General features: G+C 38.1%; 2 protein-coding genes across 2 annotated transcripts in view; one reads left to right on the top strand and one right to left on the bottom strand.

The window, feature by feature from the left end:
- Positions 1–16,715, bottom strand: part of LOC149786029 (E3 ubiquitin-protein ligase rnf213-alpha-like) — a 598,535-nt gene that overhangs the window by 281,278 nt on the left and 300,542 nt on the right. Inside the window, exons 38-41 of the mRNA XM_089976317.1 lie at positions 5,987–6,228; positions 4,969–5,051; positions 1,943–2,076; positions 210–302 (exon numbers count right to left, since the gene is read on the bottom strand). Coding sequence (XP_089832443.1) covers positions 210–302; positions 1,943–2,076; positions 4,969–5,051; positions 5,987–6,228 — 552 coding nt within the window. The remainder of the gene's footprint in view (positions 1–209; positions 303–1,942; positions 2,077–4,968; positions 5,052–5,986; positions 6,229–16,715) is intronic.
- LOC149786030 (uncharacterized) lies at positions 10,458–15,095 on the top strand. The gene is made up of 2 exons (XM_089976316.1): positions 10,458–12,145; positions 13,831–15,095. The coding sequence occupies exon 1, from the start codon at positions 10,746–10,748 to the stop codon at positions 12,111–12,113; it is 1,368 nt and encodes a 455-aa protein (XP_089832442.1). The 5' UTR covers positions 10,458–10,745; the 3' UTR covers positions 12,114–12,145; positions 13,831–15,095.

The following is a 16,715-nucleotide window of genomic DNA, read 5'->3' as shown; positions in this document are numbered from 1 at the left end:
AACCAATGCATAAACACAGATCATGCAAACAAATAATATGCAAATAACCTAAAGAATTTCAAGACTGACTTGATGAAAAGAATATATGCAACAAGATTTTATGTAAATAAGTGAATTATGCAAATAACTGATTTGCAAATAGTTTGACTTGTATACACACACAAAAACACATACACACATGCATAAAACCTTCTAGCATTCTCTGTTACCTGCTGCCTTCTCATGAAACCTTGTGAAGCAGTCAGTATTCTACTCACTACTTCAATAAAACCAGGTATGTCAGGGAGTTTTTCCTCTGATATCTGAAGAAGAGAATAAATAAGAACAGTTTTTTAAAATTAGTTTTAAGTAGAGTTTCTTTACATTTATACAAACACAAGAGGCTCAATTGGAACTGAGACCAATCACCTGAATGGCATCTTCCTTACAACCAAATTCATCAAGAAATCTCGTTTAGTATAATACTTCTGACATGGTACTATTTTTTAAATTTTAAGTCATAACTGCTGTATCAGATAATGGATCAGCATAATCTGTGTCAATTTGAAAGGCATTATGCTATGGCATTTCTGTGAAATCTGATCAACTTCAATCACAGGTGCTCGACGTGAGCTTGATGTTAAAAGAAAGTTATAATCTGAAGAAATGTACACAATTGCATGAATTTTGCCTGCAATAAAAACTATTTTACTTTTGATAATAAGTGTATCTGACCCCTGTGGGTGCACACAAAGTAACCCCAAGTCCCTGGAGGAACAAAAACTGGAGGGAAAAGGTTACTATGTAAAATTTTTGGAAAAAACGAGTGGACAATGTAACACCATTAGATATAATTATTGTAGAGGCCAGGCTGCAATTGCAGTTAAAAAAACACTGCAACAGGCAAATTTTCTCTGGCGTTCGGCACACGTCTGATCACATCAATGTCCTTTAAAAAGATGATCTAGCTTGTTTTACACCAAGGACAAAGTGAGTTGCACAAGGAATTGTATCATGCTGACAATTCTTCACCCAAGGGAGGAGGATTGCACACCAAATGGATGGTACTTTTATTTCGGCATGAAAAGAAAGCTAAACAATAGCCATTGGTAAGCTATTGCTGCTATTAAAAAGATGTTAAATTATAGCGAGAGCAATATATTCAGTGTTAGCAATTTGCATAAAATTAAATTATAAACTATGAATTCAGAGAAAACAAACAACATATAGTGCTTTAAAAAAATATTTGTAAAATATATTTGATTTTTCACCAAGATAACACTACCATTTTCATTGTTATCATTTTCTTTATTAGAATTAAGTCCACAAGATTATCAGAATACTGATGTATGATATTGTGCTGAATTATATCATAACATTGACAGGGCACCAGTTTCACTTTGTAGTATACACGTGTTATTTAGCAGTAATAGTATACAGTACAATATATTGGATAAAGATAAATTCTGTAGAAATCTAACAAATGTATTAAAATACTCAGAGCAATAAATATAGATTGAAAAAATATTACTGCATTGGCCCTGTTTATACTTTTTTTTATGTTATTATTTCTCAACAATATAAAGCAAACTGTTTAAGTTTTGTACCAAGGTGAATCAGCTGCTTTGAAAATATTTCATTATTAAATCAGCAATGCAAGTTAAACAGTCATACATTATTTCATTGTAACTGTATACAGAATAGCACCATTATGTATAAAATCAGGGTCCTATATCTTTAAATGCAGTTTGTAACAGCTCAAGGAACCTGGGAAATAAAGAGAAATATCATATTTCAAATAAATGTAAATTTTACATTTAAACTTAAGATGAAACTTAATATTTCACATGGTCTTGATCAAGCCATAATTTGGTCTAAATCAGCATGGTCCAAATCAGCATGCATCCTTATGACCAGGTGAGCTAAAATGTCAAAAAAAACCCCAACTTCTAGATAAACTTACATATCTTCTGACCATCTGTCTGATATAGAGATTTTCAATACGGGTTTTCAGCTGACCAAAGTCCCACACAAGGGGGAGTAGACTCTGAGGTAAGGGCTGAACTCTGTACACAAGTCGTCTCATGGGAACTCGACCTTTATGTATCAAACAAAAGAATGAAATTTAAATCATCTGATGCAAACTCTAATCTTGTTGCAAACTTGACAAAATATTTTGACAATACACAGCTGACTTATCCAAGCTGTTTTAAGAAGCATCGAACTTAACATCTGCAGAAACAATCATCTGTATGGTTTTGAGTGACTCAGCACTACTTTTCTTTAAAACAAAGCACTCTGAATGTTCTTGCCTGTAATGTCTTAGGTTCAATATTAGTATGAACCCTGTATGGACTCATCTGTAATATACCTTGTACATAATGTATTGTTGCAGTAGATAAATTATCTAGTCTGTAATGTCTTTCTTGTCTAAGACACTAAAACTTGTAAAAAATTTACATATGTGTAATTGTAGAAGGCCTCATCAAAGATTGGTCAGGAGCTTGTTCTTTAAATATTCATGATGATGACAATGATGAAAATTATTATCATTATTATTATTATCATTGACATATGCCATTTTCTATTGAAAATCTAACAAGAAGGAACTTCCTATGCAGTGCTATTTCTTAAATGGTACATGTATGTATGTATGTAATGCCCTCCACTATGCCCTTTCTAGCATTCTCATTCATTTTCCAAATCACTAAATTACTGACTTACAACTGCTATGTTCTATTAATTTCATATATTATTATGCTTTATTTAATATAGACTACTTGGATGAGTAGTTTGTTGATTGTTTCAGAAAGGATGACATCCTAAATTTTGTGACCAAAAGCATGTTCTTTGGTTGAAAAATACTTTTACCCACCCAATAACTACAATTTACTATCTGTTGATATTGCATTGCTAAAATGAACATGTGGAATACTCTGTCACACAAACCTGTCAAATTAACAGTTTGGGCAAAACATGTTGTCAAGAGTGAACATGGGTTAAACTCACTTAACTATACTGACATTTTAGATTTTAAGGAAAAACGTTTTCCAGTATGATACCCATACTGCATGGAAAGCAAGTTGTCATAAGTACATTGATGTGTTACGACAATATAAAGTAGTTTTCAGCTGAAGAGGAAAAACTGGAAACACCAACAGGAAGCAACAAATTAGAACAGTGAAGAGTGTTCAATTGTGGCTACGTTTAGTGATACATGTATTGGTGATTAATGGATGGAAAAATTGTGTAAATTCATGGAGCCAAACTGAGGAAGGATATTTGGACCAGGATACCAGTGGAAAAATTGACTTGGGTGAGTTCCCAAAGTAGCGTAATGATTGAACTGTACCATTAAGAGAGCTGAATAGCATGACTTGAATCAGTTTATATTATCATCAGATGAGGTAGTATCAGTGGGGATGTGTGAGTGTTGGCATTATTAGTGTTACATATCAATAAATATAATATTATTTGTGTATTTTTCATTGTTTGTTTTCATTTCTTTAGGAACTATCACCTGTCCCAAATATTCACACCCCCCCATCTTAAGTATTTGGCTAAGTGTAGGGGAATTCTTGACATGCTCATCCTCACAGCAGCGCAGGAGATTACTGTGGTTGGAATTCACATGGACCACTTTTTGAGCAACGACAATTAACCCTTAGTAAGAAAATGCCTTTACACTGATGGGCTAATGAGTGAAGGTGAATGGAGGAGAAATGAGAGAGTGCCAAAAGGTAGATTTCACAATATCCTTCAAAGACGAATGAGTTACTGAGGCACATGAGGTAGCGAGGACACGAACCCCACAGACATTGATTTGCATGGTCCCTAACAGTAAGGGACTGGTAAGCTCTCTTGATAGTTAATGCAATCCACCTTGAAATGGTGGAAGCTAAAATATCAATTTCCTTTAATGTGTAGAAAAAGACATTTCCTATCCTTCCTTCTTCCTTTTGAGGCTGCCAAGTAAAAACATAGAACAGAACTGGACTTGAAATTCTATCTTGGTCATCCCCAGCACATATATGGCTGAGACTGTGGATCTTAATCAGGAATGAGGCAACCAAAGAAAGCTGGGTTTTGGTTTAAAAAATCCTAGCTGTCAAATGAGAGAAAATATCATGGCACAAGCCCATATTCCTGTGATCAAAATTAATCAGAAACAAAGCCTCTAGAGTGCTAAGAGACTCTGGGAATAGATGCAAGATCACATCATTAGTATTCATGGGCCTCACTTTTAACAAACGGATCTGAGATCTTGATTATGTAAGCTTATATTCCAAATCTTACCAAAATCAGATCAGAAAAATATTCCCTCCAGAGTAACAAACTCAGCCAATATGATGGAAGATCAATTCATTAATAGGTATGGATATAGCTCATTAACAAACCTGTCTGAACTCTAGAATGGTAACTGGCTCAGCCAATTAGATTAAGATCATGTCATAAATAAATATGAGTGGATCATGCTCATTATCTAATTCATCCAAGATCATGAACATAACAAGCCCATATATCCAGTTTGAATAGAAATATTGCCTCCAGAGAGGTAACAAGCTTGGCTAGATGGACAGTGTTCATTACTGAACTGATACCAAGATCTTGGTGATATAAGCTAATACTCCAAGTTTGATCAAATCAGTTAAAAAACATGGCATTCAGAGTGAATAACAAGCAGAGCCAATCAGATGCAAGATCAGCTGTTTAATATACTTGGATCACTTTTATTATCAAACATGTCTCGGATTTTAATGATATAAGCTCATATTCCAAGGTTGATCAAAATCATATGTGGTCTCCATAGTGGTAACAAGCAATTGTTGATGGAAAATGCCAGATGGGCAATGGATGGATACAGGGCCATACCTTAAGTTCATTTGGCTATACAGCGAGGGCAAGTTACAAACTGTCACACCATGAATCATCATTAGAAATCAGAATTTTCCATGACAATCAGGAATTATCACATGTATGAGTAATTACCAAGTCTATCTGTAGTTTTGTCAGCATCCACATGATATCCAAGACCAGCCTTTTCAAGACGCTTGATTAAGTCCTCAGAGTGCCTGAAATACAACAGAACTAATGTAGCATAAATTAAGCTTCACATGTAAATACTAAATTAGAATAATTATATCTCTGGTAAATGTACCACCTTACTAATAGGAGGTAAAAACTTGCTAGTGCACTAGTGCTCCTTCCTCCTTATCAGGTGAAAGTAACATGTTTGTGAGGTGCTCAACCTCCCTAATGAGAGACAGCAACATAATTGTGCAGTACTCCACCTCCATTAGAGGCAGAAGCAGCATGTTAATATGGTGCTCCACCTCCCCAATGGGAGGAAGAAACATGATATATGGGGCATGAGGTAAGGGGTGCACCACCTCCCTCTCTGGAGGTAGCAACACACTGCCCTAAACATGATGAGTGTTAGATATCTTCTACCTTTCAAGGGGAAGAAATCAACTCCTCAAACATTCAGTCATACCTCCAGAGGGTCCTCATATGCCACCAAAGTTGGTACCATAACAATCCTGGGACCCTGGAGTGCTCTTCTTAACTGAAGAGCTAAGCCTCTCACAGAGTTGTTTCTTTTATTCTTCCCTCTCGGGGGATCTGTGATAGAAAAACCCCAAAATTCTAATGATGAGGGGGGAGAAAATTATTCATTTCCTCTGCTGCACATATTTTTGACTGGAGTCAGCTTGATTCCAGGTTCAGTATAACTCTCAGAGTTTTAAAGAAATTGGAGGAGGGGGAGGGAGGTGATGATGGTAGCAGCAATCTTTAGTACTGAGCATGGTTCCCAAAATAGTTTTGTGTGTCTGATCAAACATAGTGCCCAGTACATCAGAGATTCTAATTCTTCCAGAGGACCCCACCAAAATGCATCCATTAAAAAAGTGCTCCAGTTATCAGGAAAGTTAGACAATCTCCATGAGCAGATAACAGTTATAGACTAAAACTAAATGGTAAAGATTTTTAAATAAATATTACTCACTTTCTGTATGGGTTGCAAGCAGCTACAAATCTGAGATTCTGACACTTGTCCAGTACTTTGCCTTCTAAAGACTTGTCACACATGATTTCTTTGATCATTCCAATGGACTCAGTTGTGTTCGCTTCATCAAAGAAAAGCACAGTATACATATTGGCCCCATAATTTTTGGCATTTTCTTGAGCAATCTTTTCAGCTTTCTCAACCTTCATCTTTATTTCAGCCTTGGTTGTGCCTCCATGCACCTATTAAAAGTGTCAAAGAGGAATAAATTCATTTAATGTATGGAATCTCTAATAGTTAAAATGAAATGAACACTATGAATAGAGAGAGAATGGTAAACAAATAAAAAACTTAAGTAGCAGGGTTGGTGAAAGAACCTATTGTGTACGGGTGAGCAGGGTTGAACCCATACGTGGTTATGTGTAGTTGTTGGTGTGCCTGGCTAACAATTTTCAAACATGCATGTGTGGGTTGATCTGTCTGTCCCAACTGAGTGTGACGGTTGCACGCATTGGGGTGGGGTTCTTCCAATATATATTAATTAAATTATGATGAAAGTTCCACCCGGGCTCATGGGGTTAGAAAGTTAAATTAGTGACAAGGCAGATTTACAGCTCTGAGCCTCCAGTCAGCAATGCCGATGGCTAAATTATAGAGAACACGAAGATGAAGTTCAATTAATAACAATTTAATAAATTCGATAATTTAAAACGATAAACTATCAATCACCCGTCTTTCCCTCGACCAAGTGACAGCCTAATTCATCCCATGATTTACAGTGTGAGTTCGATTTTCCCCTGTCCTTGTGTCTACTCATCTCTTTCTTTCCCGCTAATTCCTTCCTTCCTTCCATTCCTCCAACACCTCCTTTGACTCCATTTCCCTCTCGACTATCTCCTCCTCCAATTTCGCTCCCAATTTCCTCTTCCTCCCTTCTCTCCCCTTTTCCTCCTAGACTTCAACTTCTCCTGACTTCTCTCCTTTCTTCTCCTTTCCTCCGTCTCTCTATCTGAGACTACGAGACCAAATTGTAACTGGTCTGTCCCTCAAAGCTTCCTTATTTGAAGCTGTCTGTTCTTAGAATTTCCTGTTCTAAGATATTCCCGCCAATAACGGATGGCTGTTCGGAGTTACACTATCCTCCTCTGGGCAATCTTTCTAGCGAAATAATTCTTGCCGGAAGACGTGGAGATATCATTCTAGCCTAATCAGGGTCTCTCCCCATCTCGATTCTGATTGGGTGGCGCTGTGACCCTGTCCAATCGTCTTAGCGCCAGTTTAAATTTACTGTTTGTCTGCAGGGAAAAGAAGTTAAGACACTCCCACTTCTTCAGGCAACTTCTTTTGATCTGGACAAATGTTTCCACAACTAGGTGATAATTGACTATCTGGCGGCCTCGCAGCTCGTAGGTCTGGCTCTCCACTTCTAGCCATGGCAATCTTACGTAAGGGACTAGTGGTAGCCTGCGGCAATGTTTAACATCAAACAATGGCTTGTCAGAATTACCTTGATTATACAAGTTTCAAACTGTGGCTACTCTGGGTCGGGGTAAACATGACACTGAGGTTTGCAGGAATATTTACACTTGCACAAGGTGGTTTCCAGACAGACAAAAAAAAGCATGCACAATTAATAAATTATTAATTGTAACATAGGGGGCCCCACACATGGTTATGTGTAGTTGCTGCATGCCTGGCTAACAATATTGTGACTGTCATGTGAGTTGGGGGTAACTTTATGTCTGTGAGTGTGATAAAAAAAAACTTTTACAACAACACAACAATTAAATATAAATCAATACCACTGAATTATATATAATCAATGTGAAAGAATCCGAGAGTAAATATTGAAATGGGCAAATTAAACAGTTCATGACTGAGATACTATAAAGAATCTCTTGGGAGTTGCATGCAAAGAAAAGATTTGACATAAATGGATGCTATTAAGCATATATTAATAAACTTTGAATGGAACAACTTACAGGATCACCGACATGAGGTGATAAAACTTGTTTGCTAAACCATGGATTATGTAAATTATCAAGATTATACAAAAATACTGGATACCACTGCAATAAATGAACAGCAGCAGTTAAAATATAACCAACTATATATCTGATAAAAACATAGATGTTAAAGACTATCCAAATCCACTGATGAGAGGACCAGTAACTACACCCACTTCAAGAGCCTCCTATTATCTGAAATACAACTACCTATTTCGATCCAATCCTGCATAGGTTCACGAGTTCCACAAATAAAATTTTGGTAACGTACTTGGACAAATTTACATTCATGGCAGCACTTCCATAGTCGTATCCAGTTCTATGAGTTTGTCAAATAATATCCATTGGTATGTTTATTATAAATGTGTGCAGCCAATCATGTCCTCACCCTCCTTGACTTGTCTGCAGCATTTGACACAACAGACCATGATATATTACGTCACCGTCTCCAGCATGTATTTGGCATTCAGGATACAGCCTTACTGTGGTTCAAGTCCTTCTTGGTCAACAGGACACAAATTGTATCTGCAAATGAAATACACTCCAGCCCAGTTGATCTATGTTGTGGTGTTCCACAGGGGTCTGTTCTTGGACCTGCTCTCTTCACTGTTTACACTCAGCCACTCTCAAGTGTCATATATTATCATCCAGTGGCTCACCAACTGTATGCTGATGACACCCAAATATACAAATCCAGCCACCCAACTGAAGTTGATGCTAGCATCCAAGGTGTAGAGAGGTGCATTTCTGATGTGAAATCATGGATGACATGTAACAAGCTCCAGATGAATGATGATAAAACTGAGGTCATTCTGATTACAACACAAAGACTTTCTCATTCACATCCTTTACCTCAAACAATAAATATCGGCAACACCAACATTAAATTCAAACAATCAGTATGAAACCTAGGTGTTACTCTGGACAGTACTCTCACATTGCACAAACATGTCATGAACATATGCAAGGCTGCATATCATGTGCTGAGACGCATCAGCTCCATTTGCAAATATATTTTGGTTGATGCCACTAAAACGCTTGTGTAATCATTAGTACTTTCAAGACTGGACTATTTTAATTCAATTCTGTCTGGTTCATCTCAATATCTGCTCCAGAAACTTCAAAAAGTTCAAAACACAGCTGCTCAGATCACATTTAGAGTACCACGATCAGAGCAAACCTCCCTACTGCTCTGTACCCTACACTGGCTATCCATTCAATCCAGAATCAAACACAAAATTTGTTCTCTGTGCAATGTTTCACTGACGGACTCTAGTCCAACATACCTATCCGACCTCACCCATGTGTACACACCAGCAAGATACTTATGCTCCTCTTCTGACAATTGTATGCCCATTATTCCCACTATGAAAACAAAGTCATTTGGACAGTGTTCTTTTGCATACCAGGGCCCAGCAACGTGGAATGAATTGCCCACTGAACTTAGACACAAAGACACACTGATCCCATTCAAGAGTGCTCTCAAAACTCACTTATTTCGACTGCAAGAACAAACTTAAAGACCTAATAATGTTTCCTACCTTAAATATTCTCAGCATGTTTTTCTCTGTTTTCTAATTTCATGGTGTTTGTTTTTGTAATCATATCATTATATATGTTTTTAATCTTATAGGTGTTGTCTAATGTTGTAAAGCACTTAGAGCTTCTAAAGATTAGGTGCTATACCAAGTCCTCATTATTATTATTATTATGCATGTGTGTTTGGATTTCACAATGTTATATGAAAGTGGTCAGAGACCCACAATTGCCTTATGTATCTTGATGGCTTTATGCACACAGATTGGCAGCTCGGTGCATGTCTGTGTTGGTAACATTGATGTCTACAATGGCATTTTATGTGGATGATTCAAAATATGCAAGCCAGTGCATGCCTGTGCCATCATGTGAATCCAGATTGATTATTCTGGTATCACCTGGTTAACCATTATTGGTCAATGGTCAAGTTGGTGATTCATAGTTAATAAAATACCACAAAAATGTTTCCTTCATTTCTTTTGCGCTAATGTGATTAAATCAAAGTTAGATAACAGTATTACACATGTTACAGGTGGCTTAGTATCAGAATAGCTCTGGTGTGCCCCTGGGGGGCTAGTTGATGCTACAGACCTATTTTTATTTTGCCACCAGCATCATCACAGTGAGCCCCATTGGGTTCATAAATGGAAGGAAAAAAACACTGGTCACCCAACATTGGCAGCCAACACTGCTCCCATCTGCTTTATGAAACATGTCTGATATATATCCAGCTGCACCAAGGATAACTGCTTTTGTGACCACCAGGGCTGCAATGGCCGTTAAAATCAGTTGCACCATCGCAGGTCACCAGCATCCCAGTGTGGTTTTATCTATGAGGAATTGTAGGTGATACCTGGGAACAAGCGACTGACACCCGAATGGGTTTTAACATGGACTAATTTAGTCAGCAGAGAAGCACCTTATTTCACTTCCCCCATAAGTGCCTCGTGATCCCATGAGATGAGATGACGCTGGTCACGTGGTTGGTCAGAGAACAACGGTTGCATGAAGAGTACAGTTTGGGAGCAAATTAAAGAAGAAAACACCAAAAATTAACAGCGTAATATACGACTGCGGGAGAAAAGTTTGGCAGTCATCGGGTTTGTGCATTCCGAAGCACTAATTTCCGCAAACTGGGTTGCACCTTTGCAGAGGCAAAGTGTTGCAGATAGTTTCCCAACTTTTGCGAGTTTTCAGTGAACTTCAGTGTCAAGAAAATGGAGGGTGCGGACCACCCAAGGCAGTTCCCAGAGGGGACAGGCTTAATGAGTGAAATACTCAAAAATTGTCGCAAACGCAAAGGAAACGTCACAGATGATGTGAGTACGGTTTCCGGTACGGGTCTGATGGGGAAACGAATGCATTCGCCATCAGCAACTGCCACCATAGGTATGAGGTCTAGTGGGGCACATGTTGGGCAGCTGGGGAAAGCTACATTAAGTCGACCATTACGACAAGAAGACATGACGTCATTGTCTGATACTGGCGCAAGTCACGTGATTTCCGCCCAAACAATCAATATGGCTACCCTGGATAAAGAATTGGCCATGCAATGTCAGTTGTGGACACAAAACGCGGATGTTGTGTCCAAAATGCATGCGCGCATGACAAAAATGGAACAGATCTTGGCGAGTGTTTCTAATCAAACCCAAATGCCAAACACATCAACTGCGGTTTCTGCAGGATCGGCACACCTAGGGCAGTTTGAAAAGGATTTGGACACTGTGCACGATAAAGGGGACGTCGACTCGGATGTGGATGTTGCAGGTTTAATTATGCCAGATGCAGATTCAGAGGTCAGTGCAAATGATGATGATGATTTGTTTACGGACTTGGAAAGTTTTGTCCTGGAACATCAAAAAGCTGGTCCAAATGTGGATGACAAATTAGCGGAAGTCCTCAATAAAGGACTACGTTCTGTGTTAACCTCCGACAAGCTAAAACCCTTGCAGGAGAAGTATCCCAGACCAGGCAATTGTGACAATTTAAAGGTGCCAAGAGTCAATATTGAGGTCTGGAATGCAATGTCAAAACAGGCAAAGAGTGTGGATATACTACTGCAAAAGTTGCAAACTCAGTTAGGGCAAATTTTGGTCCCTACCTTAAGGGCATTGGAATTGTTCAAAAAGCATAGAAACAATCTTCGAGAATTGCCGTTAGATTCAGTTAGGGACCTTGTCATGGATACTTTTAAAATGTCATCGTTTTTGTTCAGCGACTTCAGTTTTAAGCGTCGTGACTTAATAAAACCTGAGCTAACCGACATGTATCAGCCCATCTGTGCTGCATCGAATCCCATCACAGACTGGCTTTTTGGAGATAACCTGAATGGGCAGGTAACTAAGCTAAATGAATCCCAGAAGGCTGGGACTCAGCTGCTGGGAAAAAAGCAACAAGAAGCAGCAAAACGTCAGGTGGCATCAAATTTTAAAAGCAATGTACCTTTTTTAGGACGTTCTTATTCACGGACCGGACACCTCCGGCACCGAAATTATCAGGGGCAGCAAAATCATCGCTGGAGACAGGGTTTCAAAAAAGTCCAGAAACAAGGAACTGGATTTCTCAAACATCGGAAGGATCAGTAAGATCTTCCCAGGCTATTTGTATGCAGCCTCATGTAAGTACATATGTTTCTTGTATGATCAATACACCTGACAATTTTGTTGCTGGGAAAATTTCAGCATGGTTTGATGCATGGCAGAATATTACTTCAGATCCTTGGATTCTGAATACTGTGAAAGGCTATGAAATAGAGTTTGAACAGCAACCTGTGCAAACGTGTATACCTAACCAACTTAAAGTCTCAATAACTGAAGAGAAACTGATAAATGCTGAAATTAATAATTTTCTTGCAAAAGGTATTATTCGTAAAGTTTATTCAAAACCTGGACAGTATTTTTCAAACATTTTTATTAGACCTAAAAAAGATGGGTCTATGAGACTTATTTTGAATTTAAAACAATTCAATACAAATGTTGAGAAGATACATTTTAAAATGGAAACTTTGAAAACAGCTGTTAATGCCATGAGAAAAAATTGTTTCTTTGCATCTGTTGATTTGAAGGATGCCTACTATTCTGTTCCTGTGGCTCAGATACATAGGAAATATTTGCGTTTTCAGTGGTTTGGGAATATATATGAATTTACCTGTTTGCCAAATGGTTTGGCATCTGCACCACGCGTTTTCACCAAGCTACTGAAGCCAGTTTTTGCATCATTGAGACAAAAAGGGTTCACAAATGTGGCATACATTGACGATAGTTGTTTGTTAGGGGCATCTTATGATCAGTGTAGGCAAAATGTTATGGAAACAGTTCGTACATTTGATGGCTTGGGCTTAACCGTTCACCCCAGAAAATCTGTGTTTGAACCCACCCAAAAAATAGTATTTGTTGGATTTTTGCTAGACTCTGTCACAATGACTGTCCGACTAACTCAAGATAAAGCAGACAGTATCGTTGCTCATTGTTCTGACATATTGCGGAAACGGAACATCACTATTCGTGAATTAGCTCAACTTGTGGGAATGCTTGTTGCTTGCGAACCAGGCGTAGAGTATGCACCTTTATATTATAAAGATCTAGAACATGAAAAAGATAAATACTTAAAGATACATAAAGGTAATTTCGATGCTTATTTGTCTCTTTCGGAAGAGAGCCGACAGTGTATATCTTGGTGGATATCTAATGTGTCCGCCAGTTATAAAGTGGTTTCACATGGTGAACCACAAGTTGTCTTGACCAGTGACAGCTCCCTTGTTGGTTGGGGGGGAGTAAATCATACAACCAAAGCTGAAACAGGTGGTCATTGGGATCAAGAGGAACAACTGTATCATATTAATTTCTTGGAACTGAAAGCATGTTTTTTGACATTACAATCTTTTTGTTCCAAAGTGACGAACACACATGTGCGCATCTACATGGATAACTCTGTAGCAGTTTCATATGTGAAAAAAATGGGGGGCCGCATTTCTAAACTGCATAAATTATCGCGTGATATCTGGCTGTGGTGTACAGTTAGGGGTATCTGGTTAAGTGTTTCTCATTTGCCGGGAACACTAAATTGTGATGCAGATAGATTGTCTAGAAACATAAATGATGATTCTGAATGGAAGTTAAGTGCTACAGTCTTCAATGCAATCATTAAAGTGTATGGGCACATAGATGTGGATTTATTTGCTTCCAGGCTAAATCACCAAGTTCCGAGTTATGTTTCATACCGACCTGACCCAAAAGCTATAGCAGTTGATGCTTTTTCTTTAAAATGGAATTACAATCGTCATTATTGTTTTCCACCTTTCAGTATGTTGGGAGCAGTGCTGCAAAAAATGGCCCAAGACGAAGCAGATGTTATTTTGGTGGCACCACTATGGACAACGCAACCCTGGTTTCCGAGTCTCCTGCATGCTGTAGTCGGTCCTTGTTTTCTACTGCCACGTCCACAAGACATTCTACACTTGGCACACAATCCACAATGACGACACCCCCTCCAAAAATTGAAGATGGGTGTTTTTCACTTATCAGGACAGCACTCAAAAGTCAAGGATTATCAGAGAGGGCTGCCTGCCTCATCATCAATTCATGGAGAACATCAACTAAAAAACAGTATTGGGGTCATCTCCAAAAGTGGATGCTATTTTCAAATCAGCGACAGATTAATCCATTTGACCCACCTGTGACTATTGTTATAGAGTTTTTAACAGAATTAGTAGATAGAGGTTTAGGTTATAGTTCTGTAAATACAGCTAGATCTGCAATTTCATCATTAGTTAGTCTTACTTCTAAATCCAGACTCGGCAAGAATATTTTACTTAAGAGATTTATGAGAGGAGTGTTCATTGCAAAGCCTTCATTTCCAAAATACACTTTTGTGTGGGATGTGCGGCTTGTGTTTAACTATTTTCTCTCTTTACAAGGCAATGACCAATTATCGTTACAGGAACTTACTATGAAGTTAGTCATGCTGCTTGCTTTGTTGACAGGACAGAGGTGTCAGACACTTCACCTTATGCAGACAAATGGCATTAAATTTGGTGTAAACAGTGTACAAATACACATTTCTTCATTGCTGAAACAATCTAAACCAGGTAAACACCTGGAACCTTTTGTTTTTGAATCTTATCCTTTTGACAAAAAATTGTGTGTTGTTTCTTGTTTACAGTGTTATTTGCAACGGACTAAGCTTTTGAGAAATTCTGAAACACAGTTATTTATCAGCACACAATCTCCACATAAAAAAGTTGCCAAAAGCACAATATCAAACTGGATAAAGACTGTTATGAGAAAGTCTGGTATTGATACCACAGTTTTCCAGGCTCATAGCACAAGGGCTGCATCTGTTTCTGCAGCCTGTGCAAAAGGGGTACCATTGGGTACAATTTTGAAGGCAGCTGGCTGGGCTAGTGCCTGTACTTTCAGGAAATTTTATAAGAAGCCTGTTACAGACCAGACTGAATTCAGTACAAAGGTTTTGTCTGCATCCAGAATTGTATAATGGTAATGAAATGTACATCTTAATTTTGGGTTGTCTGCTTTGATATCAACATATAAAATTTCTTCTTTTTCGGGTTTTACTTGTTGTTAATCAATTCCATAAATGGAAGCCTCGCTCTGAAATCTCATGGGATCACGAGGCACTTATGGGGGAAGTGAAATTGATAAATTAAACAAGACTTACCAAGTCGAAGTTTGATTGTAATTTCATGAACCCCATAAGTGCCTTAGTGATCACATGCCCACCCTTAATACTTCCCACCCAATAACACATTGAGGCTTCCATTTCTTTTGCTCTCAAGACTGACCAACCACGTGACCAGCGTCATCTCATCTCATGTGATCACTAAGGCACTTATGGGGTTCATGAAATTACAATCAAACTTCGACTTGGTAAGTCTTGTTTAATTTATCAAATCACAGTTACACTCAAGGCACGTAAGCATCACATTCCTGCACTGATGACCCAGTGAGCCATGGTGAACCATATAGAATCACCAGCATGATAATCCATAACATTTGCAAGTAGATTTTGCAATTGCACCAATTATTGTTTTGCTGTTGTGCTATTGCAAGAATACTATTGATGGTGAGGTCAAATCTGTGTCACTGACGATTTTGGTTGCTGCTTTGGTATGACAATAATTTTCTCACAATCAATGATTGTGTACCTCACAAGGAGGAGAGGGGGGCTGGGGTTGACTGGGACAGCTAAAACTACCATCAACAACTTTGACATGTATTAAACCTGCAACATGAGACATGCCATATTTAAACATTAACTGCAACTGTCAATTATTCAGACATGTTTTTGGTCTCATATGGTCAATCACTATGCACTGTGAACTGTAACTGGACAGTTTACTGTCAGACAGTTTATTGCTGGACATTTTCCTGCATGCAGATGGTTTTAATGCTGCAACAAATTCTCATATGGTGAGCAATTGCTGCTGAAGTTCATTGTGCACTTGTTTTTCAAAACAGGAATTCACATGTGCAGGAAATTTTTTAGGTATTCCAGAAAATTTGCATGAATCTGTGAGCACTGGACATGATCTGATTTTCAAGTGCATGAGTTTTATTGGTTCATCTATGGCACGATAATCAATGTGGATTTCTTTGTAATAATCTGAGGTACTTTACAGTTAGAGGTAGTTGTCCCTAATTTCTGTGCACAATCACACACACGAGTTTTTAAAACAGCCATGCAAGGAAGAATTTTAGTAGTTTTTGGGGAACCATACAGATATCATCACAAATAATCACATACAGATTGTTCTTTAAACTCATGCACGCCAGATCCCACATGTGACGACAGAATAGAAAGAAACTATGATGTATGTCTATTTCTTTTGTGAGCCTTTATACCTGCACTAACATAATCACATCCTGGTTTGCAAATCAAGTTAATCGTATATGTAGTTTGAACAGATCCACCACTGCCATTAAGATAAATGAGTTTTTGATGCATGACTGGATTGCTGAGTGATGACACCATTGACATTATTGAAAGATTATTGTTATTATGATATTCTTCCACTGCAAATTATTTGGCAGATTCATGGTGGGTATGCAATTGCTCTTCTTTGAATCTCCAGTGACTGCACAGTGAATCTGTGTTGTTTCTATTGTAAAAGTGAAAACATAATTTACTTCCATAAAATAGAAAGTGAAAATTAAAAATACCTTATAGTA

This window comes from Sinohyriopsis cumingii, chromosome 12, assembly GCF_028554795.1.
Source record: "Sinohyriopsis cumingii isolate HCF-2022 chromosome 12, ASM2855479v2, whole genome shotgun sequence".
Lineage (NCBI taxonomy): Eukaryota > Metazoa > Mollusca > Bivalvia > Unionida > Unionidae > Sinohyriopsis > Sinohyriopsis cumingii.
Note: the sequence above shows the minus strand (reverse complement) of the source record. Positions and strands in the feature narration are given on the sequence as shown.